Genomic DNA, 22,500 nt, shown 5'->3' on the forward strand with positions numbered 1-22,500 from the left:
TGAACTGAGAGAAATAGAGAGAGACTACCTGAACTGAGAGAAATAGAGAGAGACTACCTGAACTGAGAGAAATAGAGAGAGACTACCTGCACTGAGAGAAATAGAGAGAGACTACTAGAACTGAGAGAAATAGAGAGAGACTACCTGAACTGAGAGAAATAGAGAGAGACTACCTGAACTGAGAGAAATAGAGAGAGACTACCTGAACTGAGAGAAATAGAGAGAGACTACCCGAACTGAGAGAAATAGAGAGAGACTACCCGAACTGAGAGAAATAGAGAGAGACTACCCGAACTAAGAGAAATAGAGAGAGACTACCCGAACTGAGAGAAATAGAGAGAGACTACCTGAACTGAGAGAAATAGAGAGAGACTACCTGAACTGAGAGAAATAGAGAGAGACTACCTGAACTGAGAGAAATAGAGAGAGACTACCTGAACTGAGAGAAATAGAGAGAGACTACCTGAACTGAGAGAAATAGAGAGAGACTACCTGAACTGAGAGAAATAGAGAGAGACTACCTGAACTGAGAGAAATAGAGAGACTACCTGAACTGAGAGAAATAGAGAGACTACCTGAACTGAGAGAAATAGAGAGAGACTACCTGAACTGAGAGAAATAGAGAGACTACCTGAACTGAGAGATATAGAGAGAGACTACCTGAACTGAGAGAAATAGAGAGAGACTACCTGAACTGAGAGAAATAGAGAGAGACTACCCGAACTGAGAGAAATAGAGAGAGACTACCTGAACTGAGAGAAATAGAGAGAGACTACCCGAACTGAGAGAAATAGAGAGAGACTACCTGAACTGAGAGAAATAGAGAGACTACCTGAACTGAGAGAAATAGAGAGAGACTACCTGAACTGAGAGAAATAGAGAGAGACTACCTGAACTGAGAGATATAGAGAGAGACTACCTGAACTGAGAGAAATAGAGAGAGACTACCTGAACTGAGAGAAATAGAGAGACTACCCGAACAGAGAAATAGAGAGAGACTACCTGAACTGAGAGAAATAGAGAGAGACTACCCGAACTGAGAGAAATAGAGAGAGACTACCTGAACTGAGAGAAATAGAGAGAGACTACCTGAACTGAGAGAAATAGAGAGAGACTACCTGAACTGAGAGAAATAGAGAGAGACTACCTGAACTGAGAGAAATAGAGAGAGACTACCTGAACTGAGAGATATAGAGAGAGACTACCTGAACTGAGAGAAATAGAGAGAGACTACCTGAACTGAGAGATATAGAGAGAGACTACCTGAACTGAGAGAAATAGAGAGAGACTACCTGAACTGAGAGAAATAGAGAGAGACTACCTGAACTGAGAGAAATAGAGAGAGACTACCTGAACTGAGAGAAATAGAGAGACTACCTGAACTGAGAGAAATAGAGAGACTACCTGAACTGAGAGAAATAGAGAGAGACTACCTGAACTGAGAGATATAGAGAGAGACTACCTGAACTGAGAGAAATAGAGAGAGACTACCTGAACTGAGAGAAATAGAGAGAGACTACCCGAACAGAGAAATAGAGAGAGACTACCTGAACTGAGAGAAATAGAGAGAGACTACCCGAACTGAGAGAAATAGAGAGAGACTACCTGAACTGAGAGAAATAGAGAGAGACTACCTGAACTGAGAGAAATAGAGAGAGACTACCTGAACTGAGAGAAATAGAGAGAGACTACCTGAACTGAGAGAAATAGAGAGAGACTACCTGAACTGAGAGATATAGAGAGAGACTACCTGAACTGAGAGAAATAGAGAGAGACTACCTGAACTGAGAGAAATAGAGAGAGACTACCTGAACTGAGAGAAATAGAGAGAGACTACCTGAACTGAGAAAAATAGAGAGAGACTACCTGAACTGAGAGAAATAGAGAGAGACTACCCGAACTAAGAGAAATAGAGAGAGACTACCTGAACTGAGAGAAATAGAGAGAGACTACCTGAACTGAGAGAAAGAGAGAGACTACCTGAACTGAGAGACTACCTGAACTGAGAGAAATAGAGAGAGACTACCTGAACTGAGAGAAATAGAGAGAGACTACCTGAACTGAGAGACTACCTGAACTGAGAGACTAACTGAACTGAGAGAAATAGAGAGAGACTACCTGAACTGAGAGAAATAGAGAGACTACCTGAACTGAGAGAAATAGAGAGAGAGACTACCTGAACTGAGAGAAATGGAGAGAGACTACCTGAACTGAGAGAAATGGGGAGAGACTACCTGAACTGAGAGATATAGAGAGAGACTACCTGAACTGAGAGACTACCTGAACTGAGAGACTACCTGAACTGAGAGAAATAGAGAGAGACTACCTGAACTGAGAGAAATAGAGAGACTACCTGAACTGAGAGACTACCTGAACTGAGAGAAATAGAGAGAGACTACCTGAACTGAGAGAAATGGGGAGAGACTACCTGAACTGAGAGAAATAGAGAGAGACGACCTGAACTGAGAGAAATAGAGAGAGACTACCTGAACTGAGAGAAATAGAGAGAGACTACCTGAACTGAGAGAAATGGGGAGAGACTACCTGAACTAATGTTTTCCATAGTGTGCGTGACATGAACTCGACCCTGGCCTCATGTCCTTGTCTCCTCCCTAATAAGCAAGGAAGCTGGTCGGCTTCCATTGTTTTGTTCGTTCAGATCAGTGCAGATGAAGGCGAGGAGACAATGAGAGGAAGCCACGTCAGAGTATTGAGATGCACCCCCATGGAAAATTGATGTGAAAGCACTTGCTGTTGGTCTGGTCACAGATACGGTTTGGAACACTCGCTCTATGTCTGGTCACAGATACGGTTTGGAACACTCGCTCTATGTCTGGTCACAGATACGGTTTGGAACACTCGCTGTTGGTCCGGTCACAGATACGGTTTAGAACACTCGCTGTTGGTCTGGTCACAGATACGGTTTGGAACACTCGCTCTATGTCTGGTCACAGATACGGTTTGGAACACTCGCTGTTGGTTTGGTCACAGATACGGTTTGGAACACTCGCTGTTGATCTGGTCACAGATACGGTTTGGAACACTCGCTGTTGGTCTGGTCACAGATACAATTTGGAACACTCGCTGTTGGTCTGGTCACAGATACGGTTTGGAACACTCGCTGTTGGTCTGGTCACAGATACAATTTGGAACACTCGCTCTATGTCTGGTCACAGATACGGTTTGGAACACTCGCTGTTGGTCTGGTCACAGATACGGTTTGGAATACTCGCTGTTGATCTGGTCACAGATACGGTTTGGAACACTCGCTGTTGGTCCGGTCACAGATACGGTTTGGAATGGTGTAAGACAGGGTGGAGGTCAAATCCACGTCACTACAAAAATCAGTTGAGGAGAATTGAAAAATCCTCTTAGATAAAAAATAGGAACATTGCCGATTCATGAATCGAATATCAAATTGACTGCAGATCCCGGCAGACAGCGTGAAACCAGGTTAGCCGTCAGCATAAACCCACAGGGCTCAAAAACAGTGTAGTATACAGGGAATAAGATGGCATTGAGGACGCAAGGTCACATGTTCTCGTTAGTTAGCGATCTGAGGCCACATCAAATCAAACCGAAGCCACGTTAAAAACCAAACGCAGGAAAAATAGAAGTTGGCTAAGCACACTGCAAACCTCCCCACTGCAAACCTCCCCACTGCAAAAACACTTCATGGCACATAGAATATAACACATTAAAGATAGATAACTAAAGACACTACACACACTAAAGATACCACACACTAAAGGTACCACCACACACTAAAGGTACCACCACACACTAAAGATACCACCACACACACACTAAAGATACCACACACTAAAGGTACCACCACACACTAAAGATACCACCACACACTAAAGATACCACCACACACTAAAGATACCACCCACACACACTAAAGATACCACCACACACACACTAAAGATACCACCCACTTACACTAAAGATACCACCACACACACACTAAAGATACCACCCACACACACTAAAGATACCACCCACACACACTAAAGATACCACCCACACACACTAAAGGTACCACCACACACTAAAGATACCACCACACACACACTAAAGATACCACCCACACACACTAAAGATACCACCACACACTAAAGATACCACCACACACACACTAAAGATACCACCCACACACACTAAAGATACCACCCACACACACTAAAGGTACCCACACACACTAAAGATACCACCCACACACACTAAAGATACCACCCACACACACTAAAGGTACCACCACACACTAAAGATACCACCCACACACACTAAAGATACCACCCACACACACTAAAGATACCACCCACACACACTAAAGATACCACCCACACACACTAAAGATACCACCACACACACTAAAGATACCACCCACACACACTAAAGATACCACCCACACACACTAAAGGTACCACCACACACTAAAGATACCACCCACACACACTAAAGATACCACCCACACACACTAAAGATACCACCCACACACACTAAAGGTACCACCACACACTAAAGATACCACCACACACACACTAAAGATACCACACACACACTAAAGATACCACACACACACTAAAGATACCACACACACACTAAAGATACCACACACACACTAAAGATACCACCCACACACACTAAAGGTACCACACACACACTAAAGATACCACCACACACACTAAAGATACCACTACACACACACTAAAGATACCACTACACACACACACTAAAGATACCACTACACACACACTAAAGATACCACTACACACACACACTAAAGATACCACCACACACTAAAGATACCACCACACACACACACACTAAAGATACCACCACACACACTAAAGATACCACTACACACACACTAAAGATACCACTACACACACACTAAAGATACCACCACACACACACACACACACACTAAAGATACCACTACACACACTAAAGATACCACCACATACACTAAAGATACCACACACACACACTAAAGATACCACCACACACACACTAAAGATACCACCACACACACACTAAAGATACCACCACACACACTAAAGATACCACTACACACACACTAAAGATACCACTACACACACACACACTAAAGATACCACACCCACACTAAAGATACCACCCACACACACACACTAAAGATACCACCACACACACACTAAAGATACCACTACACACACACTAAAGATACCACTACACACACTAAAGATACCACCCACACACTAAAGATACCACACACACACACTAAAGATACCACACACTAAAGATACCACCCACACACTTACACTAAAGATACCACCCACACACACACTAAAGATACCACTACACACACTAAAGATACCACCCACACACTAAAGATACCACCCACACACTTACACTAAAGATACCACCCACACACACACACTAAAGATACCGCCACACACACTAAAGATACCACCACACACACACTAAAGATACCACCACACACACACTAAAGATACCACCACACACACTAAAGATACCACCACACACACACACTAAAGATACCACCACACACACACTAAAGATACCACCACACACACTAAAGATACCACTACACACACACACTAAAGATACCACACACACACACTAAAGATACCACCACACACTAAAGATACCACCACACACACACACTAAAGATACCACACACACACTAAAGATACCACACACACACTAAAGATACCACACACACACTAAAGATACCACACACACACACACTAAAGATACCACACACACACTAAAGATACCACCACACACACTAAAGATACCACTACACACACACTAAAGATACCACTACACACACTAAAGATACCACCACACACACACACTAAAGATACCACACACACACTAAAGATACCACCACACACACTAAAGATACCACTACACACACACACTAAAGATACCACACACACACACTAAAGATACCACCACACACTAAAGATACCACCACACACACACACTAAAGATACCACACACACACTAAAGATACCACACACACACTAAAGATACCACACACACACTAAAGATACCACCACACACACACACTAAAGATACCACACACACACTAAAGATACCACCACACACACTAAAGATACCACTACACACACACTAAAGATACCACTACACACACACTAAAGATACCACCACACACACACACTAAAGATACCACTACACACACTAAAGATACCACCACACACACTAAAGATACCACACACACACACACACTAAAGATACCACCACACACACACTAAAGATACCACACACTAAAGATACCACCACACACACACTAAAGATACCACCACACACACACTAAAGATACCACACCCACACTAAAGATACCACCCACACACACACACTAAAGATACCACCCACACACACACACTAAAGATACCACCACACACACACTAAAGATACCACTACACACACTAAAGATACCACTACACACACTAAAGATACCACCCACACACTAAAGATACCACACACACACACTAAAGATACCACACACTAAAGATACCACCCACACACTTACACTAAAGATACCACCCACACACACACACTAAAGATACCGCCACACATACTAAAGATACCGCCACACATACTAAAGATACCACCCCCACACACACTAAAGATACCACCACACACACTAAAGATACCACTACACACACACTAAAGATACCACTACACACACACTAAAGATACCACCACACACACACACTAAAGATACCACTACACACACTAAAGATACCACCACACACACTAAAGATACCACACACACACACACACTAAAGATACCACCACACACACACTAAAGATACCACACACACACTAAAGATACCACTACACACACTAAAGATACCACTACACACACTAAAGATACCACCCACACACTAAAGATACCACACACACACACTAAAGATACCACACACTAAAGATACCACCCACACACTTACACTAAAGATACCACCCACACACTTACACTAAAGATACCACCCACACACACACACTAAAGATACCGCCACACATACTAAAGATACCGCCACACATACTAAAGATACCACCCCCACACACACTAAAGATACCACCCCCACACACACTAAAGATACCACCCCCACACATACTAAAGATACCACCACATACACTAAAGATACCCCCACACACACTAAAGATACCACCACACACACTAAAGATACCACCCCCACACACACTAAAGATACCACCCCCACACATACTAAAGATACCACCACATACACTAAAGATACCCCCACACACACTAAAGATACCACCCCCACACATACTAAAGATACCACCACACACACTAAAGATACCACCACACACACTAAAGATACCACCACACACACTAAAGATACCACCACACACACTAAAGATACCACCACACACACACAATGACCTGTTGCTGCTGTCCTGGGTCTGTTGCCCTCAAATCAGCTGGAAAAGCAGACATAAAACACCATGATACACATCGTAGGAAATCAACAGCCATGGTTAAAAACAGACTGAAACTTGAGGTGAGGTTGACATTCATACAGGCAGGTTTATATGAAAACCTCAGCGACATGTTCAACCTCAGACCCCGTCCTCCTTCCCTCTCCCCCAACCCCCCCGCCGGTCCGTCCGTCTCCCCCAACACCCCCCCCCCGCTCGTCCGTCCGTGTGACTCACCAGTGGGCGTGTGATGTCAGTTCCCTGTGTGGAGGACTTGGTTTTACGGGAGTTGGTCATGCTCAGAGGTAACAGCCCAAACCTGGAGAACAGAGACAGGGCACTGGGTTAAAATACTAATGGACCTGTAGCCTATAGACAGGGTACTGGGCTATAATACTAATGGACCTGTAGCCTATAGACAGGGTACTGGGCTATAATACTAATGGACCTGTAGCCTATAGACAGGGTACTGGGCTATAATACTAATGGACCTGTAGCCTATAGACAGGGTACTGGGCTATAATACTAATGGACCTGTAGCCTATAGACAGGCATCTCAAGGTAAAAGTGCTGGTCTAGGATCAGGTCGCCCCTGTCCATGTAATCTAATAGGACCAGTATTCAGTCATAGAGCTGGTCTAGGATCAGGTCCCCCCCCTGTCCATGTAATCTAATAGGACAAGTATTCAGTCATAGAGCTGGTCTAGGATCAGGTCCCACCTGTCCATGTAATCTAATAGGACCAGTATTCAGTCATAGAGCTGGTCTAGGATCAGGTCCCCCCTGTCCATGTAATCTAATAGGACCAGTATTCAGTCATAGAGCTGGTCTAGGATCAGGTCCCCCTGTCCATGTAATCTAATAGGACCAGTATTCAGTCATAGAGCTGGTCTAGGATCAGGTCCCCCTGTCCATGTAATCTAATAGGACCAGTATTCAGTCATAGAGCTGGTCTAGGATCAGGTCCCACCTGTCCATGTAATCTAATAGGACCAGTATTCAGTCATAGAGCTGGTCTAGGATCAGGTCCCACCTGTCCATGTAATCTAATAGGACCAGTATTCAGTCATAGGATCAGGTCCCACCTGTCCATGTAATCTAATAGGACCAGTTTTCAGTCATAGAGCTGGTATAGGATCAGGTCCCCCCTGTCCATGTAATCTAATAGGACCAGTATTCAGTCATAGAGCTGGTCTAGGATCAGGTCCCCCTGTCCATGTAATCTAATAGGACCAGTATTCAGTCATAGAGCTGGTCTAGGATCAGGTCCCCCCTGTCCATGTAATCTAATAGGACCAGTATTCAGTCATAGAGCTGGTCTAGGATCAGGTCCCCCTGTCCATGTAATCTAATAGGACCAGTATTCAGTCATAGAGCTGGTCTAGGATCAGGTCCCCCTGTCCATGTAATCTAATAGGACCAGTATTCAGTCATAGAGCTGGTCTAGGATCAGGTCCCCCTGTACATGTAATCTAATAGGACCAGTATTCAGTCATAGAGCTGGTCTAGGATCAGGTCCCCCTGTCGATGTAATCTAATAGGACCAGTATTCAGTCATAGAGCTGGTCTAGGATCAGGTCCCCCTGTCCATGTAATCTAATAGGACCAGTATTCAGTCATAGAGCTGGTCTAGGATCAGGTCCCCCTGTCCATGTAATCTAAAAGGACCAGTATTCAGTCATAGAGCTGGTCTAGGATCAGATCCTCCTGTCCATGTAATCTAATAGGACCAGTATTCAGTCATAGAGCTGGTCTAGGATCAGGTCCCACCTGTCCATGTAATCTAATAGGACCAGTATTCAGTCATAGAGCTGGTCTAGGATCAGGTCCCCCTGTCCATGTAATCTAATAGGACCAGTATTCAGTCATAGAGCTGGTCTAGGATCAGGTCCCCCCTGTCCATGTAATCTAATAGGACCAGTATTCAGTCATAGAGCTGGTCTAGGATCAGGTCCCCCTGTCCATGTAATCTAATAGGACCAGTATTCAGTCATAGAGCTGGTCTAGGATCAGGTCCCCCCCTGTCCATGTAATCTAATAGGACCAGTATTCAGTCAGAGCTGGTCTAGGATCAGGTCCCCAAGTCCATGTAATCTAATAGGACCAGTATTCAGTCATAGAGCTGGTCTAGGATCAGGTCCCCCCTGTCCATGTAATCTAATAGGACCAGTATTCAGTCATAGAGCTGGTCTAGGATCAGGTCCCCCTGTCCATGTCATCTAATAGGACCAGTATTCAGTCATAGAGCTGGTCTAGGATCAGGTCCCACCTGTCCATGTAATCTAATAGGACCAGTATTCAGTTATAGAGCTGGTCTAGGATCAGGTCCCCCTGTCCATGTAATCTAATAGGACCAGTATTCAGTCATAGAGCTGGTCTAGGATCAGGTCCCCCCTGTCCATGTAATCTAATAGGACCAGTATTCAGTCATAGAGCTGGTCTAGGATCAGGTCCCCCTGTCCATGTAATCTAATAGGACCAGTATTCAGTCATAGAGCTGGTCTAGGATCAGGTCCCACCTGTCCATGTAATCTAATAGGACCAGTATTCAGTCATAGGATCAGGTCCCACCTGTCCATGTAATCTAATAGGACCAGTTTTCAGTCATAGAGCTGGTCTAGGATCAGGTCCCCCCTGTCCATGTAATCTAATAGGACCAGTATTCAGTCATAGAGCTGGTCTAGGATCAGGTCCCCCTGTCCATGTAATCTAATAGGACCAGTATTCAGTCATAGAGCTGGTCTAGGATCAGGTCCCCCCTGTTCATGTAATCTAATAGGACCAGTATTCAGTCAGAGCTGGTCTAGGATCAGGTCCCCCTGTACATGTAATCTAATAGGACCAGTATTCAGTCATAGAGCTGGTCTAGGATCAGGTCCCCCTGTCGATGTAATCTAATAGGACCAGTATTCAGTCATAGAGCTGGTCTAGGATCAGGTCCCCCTGTCCATGTAATCTAATAGGACCAGTATTCAGTCATAGAGCTGGTCTAGGATCAGGTCCCCCTGTCCATGTAATCTAAAAGGACCAGTATTCAGTCATAGAGCTGGTCTAGGATCAGATCCTCCTGTCCATGTAATCTAATAGGACCAGTATTCAGTCATAGAGCTGGTCTAGGATCAGGTCCCACCTGTCCATGTAATCTAATAGGACCAGTATTCAGTCATAGAGCTGGTCTAGGATCAGGTCCCCCCTGTCCATGTAATCTAATAGGACCAGTATTCAGTCATAGAGCTGGTCTAGGATCAGGTCCCACCTGTCCATGTAATCTAATAGGACCAGTATTCAGTTATAGAGCTGGTCTAGGATCAGGTCCCCCCTGTCCATGTAATCTAATAGGACCAGTATTCAGTCATAGAGCTGGTCTAGGATCAGGTCCCCCTGTCCATGTAATCTAATAGGACCAGTATTCAGTCATAGAGCTGGTCTAGGATCAGGTCCCCCTGTCCATGTAATCTAATAGGACCAGTATTCAGTCATAGAGCTGGTCTAGGATCAGGTCCCACCTGTCCATGTAATCTAATAGGACCAGTATTCAGTCATAGGATCAGGTCCCACCTGTCCATGTAATCTAATAGGACCAGTTTTCAGTCATAGAGCTGGTCTAGGATCAGGTCCCCCTGTCCATGTAATCTAATAGGACCAGTATTCAGTCATAGAGCTGGTCTAGGATCAGGTCCCCCTGTCCATGTAATCTAATAGGACCAGTATTCAGTCATAGAGCTGGTCTAGGATCAGGTCCCCCTGTCCATGTAATCTAATAGGACCAGTATTCAGTCATAGAGCTGGTCTAGGATCAGGTCCCACCTGTCCATGTAATCTAATAGGACCAGTATTCAGTCATAGGATCAGGTCCCACCTGTCCATGTAATCTAATAGGACCAGTTTTCAGTCATAGAGCTGGTCTAGGATCAGGTCCCCCCTGTCCATGTAATCTAATAGGACCAGTATTCAGTCATAGAGCTGGTCTAGGATCAGGTCCCCCCTGTCCATGTAATCTAATAGGACCAGTATTCAGTCATAGAGCTGGTCTAGGATCAGGTCCCCCTGTACATGTAATCTAATAGGACCAGTATTCAGTCATAGAGCTGGTCTAGGATCAGGTCCCCCTGTCCATGTAATCTAATAGGACCAGTATTCAGTCATAGAGCTGGTCTAGGATCAGGTCCCCCTGTCCATGTCATCTAATAGGACCAGTATTCAGTCATAGAGCTGGTCTAGGATCAGGTCCCACCTGTCCATGTAATCTAATAGGACCAGTATTCAGTTATAGAGCTGGTCTAGGATCAGGTCCCCCTGTCCATGTAATCTAATAGGACCAGTATTCAGTCATAGAGCTGGTCTAGGATCAGGTCCCCCCTGTCCATGTAATCTAATAGGACCAGTATTCAGTCATAGAGCTGGTCTAGGATCAGGTCCCCCTGTCCATGTAATCTAATAGGACCAGTATTCAGTCATAGAGCTGGTCTAGGATCAGGTCCCCCTGTCCATGTAATCTAATAGGACCAGTATTCAGTCATAGAGCTGGTCTAGGATCAGGTCCCCCTGTCCATGTCATCTAATAGGACCAGTATTCAGTCATAGAGCTGGTCTAGGATCAGGTCCCACCTGTCCATGTAATCTAATAGGACCAGTATTCAGTTATAGAGCTGGTCTAGGATCAGGTCCCCCCTGTCCATGTAATCTAATAGGACCAGTATTCAGTCATAGAGCTGGTCTAGGATCAGGTCCCCCTGTCCATGTAATCTAATAGGACCAGTATTCAGTCATAGAGCTGGTCTAGGATCAGGTCCCCCTGTCCATGTAATCTAATAGGACCAGTATTCAGTCATAGAGCTGGTCTAGGATCAGGTCCCCCTGTCCATGTAATCTAATAGGACCAGTATTCAGTCATAGAGCTGGTCTAGGATCAGGTCCCCCTGTCATGTAATCTAATAGGACCAGTATTCAGTCATAGAGCTGGTCTAGGATCAGGTCCCCCTGTCCATGTAATCTAATAGGACCAGTATTCAGTCATAGAGCTGGTCTAGGATCAGGTCCCCCTGTCCATGTAATCTAATAGGACCAGTATTCAGTCATAGAGCTGGTCTAGGATCAGATCCTCCTGTCCATGTAATCTAATAGGACCAGTATTCAGTCATAGAGCTGGTCTAGGATCAGGTCCCACCTGTCCATGTAATCTAATAGGACCAGTATTCAGTCATAGAGCTGGTCTAGGATCAGGTCCCCCTGTCCATGTAATCTAATAGGACCAGTATTCAGTCATAGAGCTGGTCTAGGATCAGGTCCCACCTGTCCATGTAATCTAATAGGACCAGTATTCAGTTATAGAGCTGGTCTAGGATCAGGTCCCCCTGTCCATGTAATCTAATAGGACCAGTATTCAGTCATAGAGCTGGTCTAGGATCAGGTCCCCCCTGTCCATGTAATCTAATAGGACCAGTATTCAGTCATAGAGCTGGTCTAGGATCAGGTCCCCCTGTCCATGTAATCTAATAGGACCAGTATTCAGTCATAGAGCTGGTCTAGGATCAGGTCCCACCTGTCCATGTAATCTAATAGGACCAGTATTCAGTCATAGGATCAGGTCCCACCTGTCCATGTAATCTAATAGGACCAGTTTTCAGTCATAGAGCTGGTCTAGGAGCTGGTCTAGGAGTTTTCAGTCCCCCTGTCCATGTAATCTAATAGGACCAGTATTCAGTCATAGAGCTGGTCTAGGATCAGGTCCCCCCCCTGTCCATGTAATCTAATAGGACCAGTATTCAGTCATAGAGCTGGTCTAGGATCAGGTCCCCCCTGTCCATGTAATCTAATAGGACCAGTATTCAGTCATAGAGCTGGTCTAGGATCAGGTCCCACCTGTCCATGTAATCTAATAGGACCAGTATTCAGTCATAGGATCAGGTCCCACCTGTCCATGTAATCTAATAGGACCAGTTTTCAGTCATAGAGCTGGTCTAGGATCAGGTCCCCCCTGTCCATGTAATCTAATAGGACCAGTATTCAGTCATAGAGCTGGTCTAGGATCAGGTCCCCCCTGTCCATGTAATCTAATAGGACCAGTATTCAGTCATAGAGCTGGTCTAGGATCAGGTCCCCCTGTACATGTAATCTAATAGGACCAGTATTCAGTCATAGAGCTGGTCTAGGATCAGGTCCCCCTGTCCATGTAATCTAATAGGACCAGTATTCAGTCATAGAGCTGGTCTAGGATCAGGTCCCCCTGTCCATGTCATCTAATAGGACCAGTATTCAGTCATAGAGCTGGTCTAGGATCAGGTCCCACCTGTCCATGTAATCTAATAGGACCAGTATTCAGTTATAGAGCTGGTCTAGGATCAGGTCCCCCCTGTCCATGTAATCTAATAGGACCAGTATTCAGTCATAGAGCTGGTCTAGGATCAGGTCCCCCTGTCCATGTAATCTAATAGGACCAGTATTCAGTCATAGAGCTGGTCTAGGATCAGGTCCCCCTGTCCATGTAATCTAATAGGACCAGTATTCAGTCATAGAGCTGGTCTAGGATCAGGTCCCCCTGTCCATGTAATCTAATAGGACCAGTATTCAGTCATAGAGCTGGTCTAGGATCAGGTCCCCCTGTCCATGTCATCTAATAGGACCAGTATTCAGTCATAGAGCTGGTCTAGGATCAGGTCCCACCTGTCCATGTAATCTAATAGGACCAGTATTCAGTTATAGAGCTGGTCTAGGATCAGGTCCCCCTGTCCATGTAATCTAATAGGACCAGTATTCAGTCATAGAGCTGGTCTAGGATCAGGTCCCCCTGTCCATGTAATCTAATAGGACCAGTATTCAGTCATAGAGCTGGTCTAGGATCAGGTCCCCCTGTCCATGTAATCTAATAGGACCAGTATTCAGTCATAGAGCTGGTCTAGGATCAGGTCCCCCTGTCCATGTAATCTAATAGGACCAGTATTCAGTCATAGAGCTGGTCTAGGATCAGGTCCCCCTGTCCATGTAATCTAATAGGACCAGTATTCAGTCATAGAGCTGGTCTAGGATCAGGTCCCCCTGTCCATGTAATCTAATAGGACCAGTATTCAGTCATAGAGCTGGTCTAGGATCAGGTCCCCCTGTCCATGTAATCTAATAGGACCAGTATTCAGTTATAGAGCTGGTCTAGGATCAGGTCCCCCTGTCCATGTAATCTAATAGGACCAGTATTCAGTCATAGAGCTGGTCTAGGATCAGGTCCCACCTGTCCATGTAATCTAATAGGACCAGTATTCAGTCATAGAGCTGGTCTAGGATCAGGTCCCACCTGTCCATGTAATCTAATAGGACCAGTATTCAGTCATAGAGCTGGTCTAGGATCAGGTCCCCCTGTCCATGTAATCTAATAGGACCAGTATTCAGTCATAGAGCTGGTCTAGGATCAGGTCCCCCTGTCCATGTAATCTAATAGGACCAGTATTCAGTCATAGAGCTGGTCTAGGATCAGGTCCCCCTGTCCATGTAATCTAATAGGACCAGTATTCAGTCATAGAGCTGGTCTAGGATCAGGTCCCCCTGTCCATGTAATCTAATAGGACCAGTATTCAGTCATAGAGCTGGTCTAGGATCAGGTCCCCCTGTCCATGTCATCTAATAGGACCAGTATTCAGTCATAGAGCTGGTCTAGGATCAGGTCCCACCTGTCCATGTAATTTAATAGGACCAGTATTCAGTCATAGAGCTGGTCTAGGATCAGGTCCCCCTGTCCATGTAATCTAATAGGACCAGTATTCAGTCATAGAGCTGGTCTAGGATCAGGTCCCCCTGTCCATGTCATCTAATAGGACCAGTATTCAGTCATAGAGCTGGTCTAGGATCAGGTCCCACCTGTCCATGTAATCTAAAGGACCAGTATTCAGTCATAGAGCTGGTCTAGGATCAGGTCCCCCTGTCCATGTCATCTAATAGGACCAGTATTCAGTCATAGAGCTGGTCTAGGATCAGGTCCCACCTGTCCATGTAATCTAATAGGACCAGTATTCAGTTATAGAGCTGGTCTAGGATCAGGTCCCCCCTGTCCATGTAATCTAATAGGACCAGTATTCAGTCATAGAGCTGGTCTAGGATCAGGTCCCCCTGTCCATGTAATCTAATAGGACCAGTATTCAGTCATAGAGCTGGTCTAGGATCAGGTCCCCCTGTCCATGTAATCTAATAGGACCAGTATTCAGTCATAGAGCTGGTCTAGGATCAGGTCCCACCTGTCCATGTAATCTAATAGGACCAGTATTCAGTTATAGAGCTGGTCTAGGATCAGGTCCCCCTGTCCATGTAATCTAATAGGACCAGTATTCAGTCATAGAGCTGGTCTAGGATCAGGTCCCCCTGTCCATGTAATCTAATAGGACCAGTATTCAGTCATAGAGCTGGTCTAGGATCAGGTCCCCCTGTCCATGTAATCTAATAGGACCAGTATTCAGTCATAGAGCTGGTCTAGGATCAGGTCCCCCTGTCCATGTAATCTAATAGGACCAGTATTCAGTCATAGAGCTGGTCTAGGATCAGGTCCCCCTGTCCATGTAATCTAATAGGACCAGTATTCAGTCATAGAGCTGGTCTAGGATCAGGTCCCCCTGTCCATGTAATCTAATAGGACCAGTATTCAGTCATAGAGCTGGTCTAGGATCAGGTCCCCCTGTCCATGTAATCTAATAGGACCAGTATTCAGTTATAGAGCTGGTCTAGGATCAGGTCCCCCCTGTCCATGTAATCTAATAGGACCAGTATTCAGACATAGAGCTGGTCTAGGATCAGGTCCCACCTGTCCATGTAATCTAATAGGACCAGTATTCAGTCATAGAGCTGGTCTAGGATCAGGTCCCACCTGTCCATGTAATCTAATAGGACCAGTATTCAGTCATAGAGCTGGTCTAGGATCAGGTCCCCCCTGTCCATGTAATCTAATAGGACCAGTATTCAGTCATAGAGCTGGTCTAGGATCAGGTCCCCCTGTCCATGTAATCTAATAGGACCAGTATTCAGTCATAGAGCTGGTCTAGGATCAGGTCCCCCTGTCCATGTAATCTAATAGGACCAGTATTCAGTCATAGAGCTGGTCTAGGATCAGGTCCCCCTGTCCATGTAATCTAATAGGACCAGTATTCAGTCATAGAGCTGGTCTAGGATCAGGTCCCCCTGTCCATGTCATCTAATAGGACCAGTATTCAGTCATAGAGCTGGTCTAGGATCAGGTCCCACCTGTCCATGTAATTTAATAGGACCAGTATTCAGTCATAGAGCTGGTCTAGGATCAGGTCCCCCTGTCCATGTAATCTAATAGGACCAGTATTCAGTCATAGAGCTGGTCTAGGATCAGGTCCCCCTGTCCATGTCATCTAATAGGACCAGTATTCAGTCATAGAGCTGGTCTAGGATCAGGTCCCACCTGTCCATGTAATCTAAAAGGACCAGTATTCAGTCATAGAGCTGGTCTAGGATCAGGTCCCCCTGTCCATGTCATCTAATAGGACCAGTATTCAGTCATAGAGCTGGTCTAGGATCAGGTCCCACCTGTCCATGTAATCTAATAGGACCAGTATTCAGTTATAGAGCTGGTCTAGGATCAGGTCCCCCCTGTCCATGTAATCTAATAGGACCAGTATTCAGTCATAGAGCTGGTCTAGGATCAGGTCCCCCTGTCCATGTAATCTAATAGGACCAGTATTCAGTCATAGAGCTGGTCTAGGATCAGGTCCCCCTGTCCATGTAATCTAATAGGACCAGTATTCAGTCATAGAGCTGGTCTAGGATCAGGTCCCCCTGTCCATGTAATCTAATAGGACCAGTATTCAGTCATAGAGCTGGTCTAGGATCAGGTCCCCCTGTCCATGTAATCTAATAGGACCAGTATTCAGTCATAGAGCTGGTCTAGGATCAGGTCCCCCTGTCCATGTAATCTAATAGGACCAGTATTCAGTCATAGAGCTGGTCTAGGATCAGGTCCCCCTGTCCATGTAATCTAATAGGACCAGTATTCAGTTATAGAGCTGGTCTAGGATCAGATCCTCCTGTACATGTAATCTAATAGGACCAGTATTCAGTCATAGAGCTGGTCTAGGATCAGGTCCCCCCTGTCCATGTAATCTAATAGGACCAGTATTCAGTCATAGAGCTGGTCTAGGATCAGGTCCCCCCTGTCCATGTAATCTAATAGGACCAGTATTCAGTCATAGAGCTGGTCTAGGATCAGGTCCCCCTGTCCATGTAATCTAATAGGACCAGTATTCAGTCATAGAGCTGGTCTAGGATCAGGTCCCCCTGTCCATGTAATCTAATAGGACCAGTATTCAGTCATAGAGCTGGTCTAGGATCAGGTCCCCCTGTCCATGTAATCTAATAGGACCAGTATTCAGTCATAGAGCTGGTCTAGGATCAGGTCCCCCTGTCCATGTAATCTAAAAGGACCAGTATTCAGTCATAGAGCTGGTCTAGGATCAGGTCCCACCTGTCCATGTAATCTAATAGGACCAGTATTCAGTCATAGAGCTGGTCTAGGATCAGGTCCCCCTGTCCATGTAATCTAATAGGACCAGTATTCAGTCATAGAGCTGGTCTAGGATCAGGTCCCCCCTGTCCATGTAATCTAATAGGACCAGTATTCAGTCATAGAGCTGGTCTAGGATCAGGTCCCCCCTGTCCATGTAATCTAATAGGACCAGTATTCAGTCATAGAGCTGGTCTAGGATCAGGTCCCCCTGTCCATGTAATCTAATAGGACCAGTATTCAGTCATAGAGCTGGTCTAGGATCAGGTCCCCCTGTCCATGTAATCTAATAGGACCAGTATTCAGTCATAGAGCTGGTCTAGGATCAGGTCCCCCTGTCCATGTCATCTAATAGGACCAGTATTCAGTCATAGAGCTGGTCTAGGATCAGGTCCCACCTGTCCATGTAATTTAATAGGACCAGTATTCAGTCATAGAGCTGGTCTAGGATCAGGTCCCCCTGTCCATGTAATCTAATAGGACCAGTATTCAGTCATAGAGCTGGTCTAGGATCAGGTCCCCCTGTCCATGTCATCTAATAGGACCAGTATTCAGTCATAGAGCTGGTCTAGGATCAGGTCCCACCTGTCCATGTAATCTAAAAGGACCAGTATTCAGTCATAGAGCTGGTCTAGGATCAGGTCCCCCTGTCCATGTCATCTAATAGGACCAGTATTCAGTCATAGAGCTGGTCTAGGATCAGGTCCCACCTGTCCATGTAATCTAATAGGACCAGTATTCAGTTATAGAGCTGGTCTAGGATCAGGTCCCCCCTGTCCATGTAATCTAATAGGACCAGTATTCAGTCATAGAGCTGGTCTAGGATCAGGTCCCCCCCCTGTCCATGTAATCTAATAGGACCAGTATTCAGTCATAGAGCTGGTCTAGGATCAGGTCCCCCCTGTCCATGTAATCTAATAGGACCAGTATTCAGTCATAGAGCTGGTCTAGGATCAGGTCCCCCTGTCCATGTAATCTAATAGGACCAGTATTCAGTCATAGAGCTGGTCTAGGATCAGGTCCCCCTGTCCATGTAATCTAATAGGACCAGTATTCAGTCATAGAGCTGGTCTAGGATCAGGTCCCCCTGTCCATGTAATCTAATAGGACCAGTATTCAGTCATAGAGCTGGTCTAGGATCAGGTCCCCCTGTCCATGTAATCTAATAGGACCAGTATTCAGTTATAGAGCTGGTCTAGGATCAGGTCCCCCCTGTCCATGTAATCTAATAGGACCAGTATTCAGACATAGAGCTGGTCTAGGATCAGGTCCCCCTGTCCATGTAATCTAATAGGACCAGTATTCAGTCATAGAGCTGGTCTAGGATCAGGTCCCCCTGTCCATGTAATCTAATAGGACCAGTATTCAGTCATAGAGCTGGTCTAGGATCAGGTCCCCCCCTGTCCATGTAATCTAAAAGGACCAGTATTCAGTCATAGAGCTGGCCTAGGATCAGATCCTCCTGTCCATGTAATCTAATAGGACCAGTATTCAGTCATAGAGCTGGTCTAGGATCAGGTCCCCCTGTCCATGTAATCTAATAGGACCAGTATTCAGTCATAGAGCTGGTCTAGGATCAGGTCCCACCTGTCCATGTAATCTAATAGGACCAGTATTCAGTCATAGAGCTGGTCTAGGATCAGGTCCCCCTGTCCATGTAATCTAATAGGACCAGTATTCAGTCATAGAGCTGGTCTAGGATCAGGTCCCCCTGTCCATGTAATCTAATAGGACCAGTATTCAGTCATAGAGCTGGTCTAGGATCAGGTCCCCCTGTCCATGTAATCTAATAGGACCAGTATTCAGTCATAGAGCTGGTCTAGGATCAGGTCCCCCTGTCCATGTAATCTAATAGGACCAGTATTCAGTCATAGAGCTGGTCTAGGATCAGGTCCCCCTGTCCATGTAATCTAATAGGACCAGTATTCAGTCATAGAGCTGGTCTAGGATCAGGTCCCCCTGTCCATGTCATCTAATAGGACCAGTATTCAGTCATAGAGCTGGTCTAGGATCAGGTCCCACCTGTCCATGTAATTTAATAGGACCAGTATTCAGTCATAGAGCTGGTCTAGGATCAGGTCCCCCTGTCCATGTAATCTAATAGGACCAGTATTCAGTCATAGAGCTGGTCTAGGATCAGGTCCCCCTGTCCATGTCATCTAATAGGACCAGTATTCAGTCATAGAGCTGGTCTAGGATCAGGTCCCACCTGTCCATGTAATCTAAAAGGACCAGTATTCAGTCATAGAGCTGGTCTAGGATCAGGTCCCCCTGTCCATGTCATCTAATAGGACCAGTATTCAGTCATAGAGCTGGTCTAGGATCAGGTCCCACCTGTCCATGTAATCTAATAGGACCAGTATTCAGTTATAGAGCTGGTCTAGGATCAGGTCCCCCCTGTCCATGTAATCTAATAGGACCAGTATTCAGTCATAGAGCTGGTCTAGGATCAGGTCCCCCTGTCCATGTAATCTAATAGGACCAGTATTCAGTCATAGAGCTGGTCTAGGATCAGGTCCCCCTGTCCATGTAATCTAATAGGACCAGTATTCAGTCATAGAGCTGGTCTAGGATCAGGTCCCCCTGTCCATGTAATCTAATAGGACCAGTATTCAGTCATAGAGCTGGTCTAGGATCAGGTCCCCCTGTCCATGTAATCTAATAGGACCAGTATTCAGTCATAGAGCTGGTCTAGGATCAGGTCCCCCTGTCCATGTAATCTAATAGGACCAGTATTCAGTCATAGAGCTGGTCTAGGATCAGGTCCCCCTGTCCATGTCATCTAATAGGACCAGTATTCAGTCATAGAGCTGGTCTAGGATCAGGTCCCACCTGTCCATGTAATTTAATAGGACCAGTATTCAGTCATAGAGCTGGTCTAGGATCAGGTCCCCCTGTCCATGTAATCTAATAGGACCAGTATTCAGTCATAGAGCTGGTCTAGGATCAGGTCCCCCTGTCCATGTCATCTAATAGGACCAGTATTCAGTCATAGAGCTGGTCTAGGATCAGGTTCCCACCTGTCCATGTAATCTAAAAGGACCAGTATTCAGTCATAGAGCTGGTCTAGGATCAGGTCCCCCTGTCCATGTCATCTAATAGGACCAGTATTCAGTCATAGAGCTGGTCTAGGATCAGGTCCTACCTGTCCATGTAATCTAATAGGACCAGTATTCAGTCATAGAGCTGGTCTAGGATCAGGTCCCCCTGTCCATGTAATCTAATAGGACCAGTATTCAGTCATAGAGCTGGTCTAGGATCAGGTCCCCCTGTCCATGTAATCTAATAGGACCAGTATTCAGTCATAGAGCTGGTCTAGGATCAGGTCCCCCTGTCCATGTAATCTAATAGGACCAGTATTCAGTCATAGAGCTGGTCTAGGATCAGGTCCTACCTGTCCATGTAATCTAATAGGACCAGTATTCAGTCATAGAGCTGGTCTAGGATCAGGTCCCCCTGTCCATGTAATCTAATAGGACCAGTATTCAGTCATAGTGCTGGTCTAGGATCAGGTCCCCCTGTCCATGTAATCTAATAGGACCAGTATTCAGTCATAGAGCTGGTCTAGGATCAGGTCCCCCCTGTCCATGTAATCTAATAGGACCAGTATTCAGTCATAGAGCTGGTCTAGGATCAGGTCCCCCTGTCCATGTAATCTAATAGGACCAGTATTCAGTCATAGAGCTGGTCTAGGATCAGGTCCCACCTGTCCATGTAATCTAATAGGACCAGTATTCAGTCATAGAGCTGGTCTAGGATCAGGTCCCCCTGTCCATGTAATCTAATAGGACCAGTATTCAGTCATAGAGCTGGTCTAGGATCAGGTCCCACCTGTCCATGTAATTTAATAGGACCAGTATTCAGTCATAGAGCTGGTCTAGGATCAGGTCCCCCTGTCCATGTAATCTAATAGGACCAGTATTCAGTCATAGAGCTGGTCTAGGATCAGGTCCCCCTGTCCATGTCATCTAATAGGACCAGTATTCAGTCATAGAGCTGGTCTAGGATCAGGTCCCACCTGTCCATGTAATCTAAAAGGACCAGTATTTAGTCATAGAGCTGGTCTAGGATCAGGTCCCCCTGTCCATGTCATCTAATAGGACCAGTATTCAGTCATAGAGCTGGTCTAGGATCAGGTCCCCCTGTCCATGTAATCTAATAGGACCAGTATTCAGTCATAGAGCTGGTCTAGGATCAGGTCCCACCTGTCCATGTAATCTAATAGGACCAGTATTCAGTCATAGAGCTGGTCTAGGATCAGGTCCCCCCTGTCCATTTAATCTAATAGGACCAGTATTGTCATAGAGCTGGTCTAGGATCAGGTCCCACCTGTCCATGTAATCTAATAGGACCAGTATTCAGTCATAGAGCTGGTCTAGGATCAGGTCCCCCTGTCCATGTAATCTAATAGGACCAGTATTCAGTCATAGAGCTGGTCTAGGATCAGGTCCCCCTGTCCATGTAATCTAATAGGACCAGTATTCAGTCAGAGAGCTGATCTAGGATCAGGTCCC

At 45.6% G+C, this 22,500-nt stretch overlaps 1 protein-coding gene across 2 annotated transcripts in view; it reads right to left on the reverse strand.

The window, feature by feature from the left end:
* Nucleotides 1-22,500, reverse strand: part of cog1 (component of oligomeric golgi complex 1) — a 65,370-nt gene that overhangs the window by 2,177 nt on the left and 40,693 nt on the right. The window contains exons 15-16 of one of the 2 annotated variants that reach the window (XM_064964047.1): nucleotides 7,723-7,804; nucleotides 7,451-7,488 (exon numbers count right to left, since the gene is read on the reverse strand). In XM_064964047.1, the coding sequence (XP_064820119.1) occupies nucleotides 7,480-7,488; nucleotides 7,723-7,804 (91 nt within the window). In that variant the 3' untranslated portion in view covers nucleotides 7,451-7,479. The remainder of the gene's footprint in view (nucleotides 1-7,450; nucleotides 7,489-7,722; nucleotides 7,805-22,500) is intronic. The other variant, XM_064964046.1, reaches the window with a different exon arrangement.

Source organism: Oncorhynchus masou, unplaced genomic scaffold (genome assembly GCF_036934945.1).
Source record: "Oncorhynchus masou masou isolate Uvic2021 unplaced genomic scaffold, UVic_Omas_1.1 unplaced_scaffold_899, whole genome shotgun sequence".
NCBI lineage: Eukaryota > Metazoa > Chordata > Actinopteri > Salmoniformes > Salmonidae > Oncorhynchus > Oncorhynchus masou.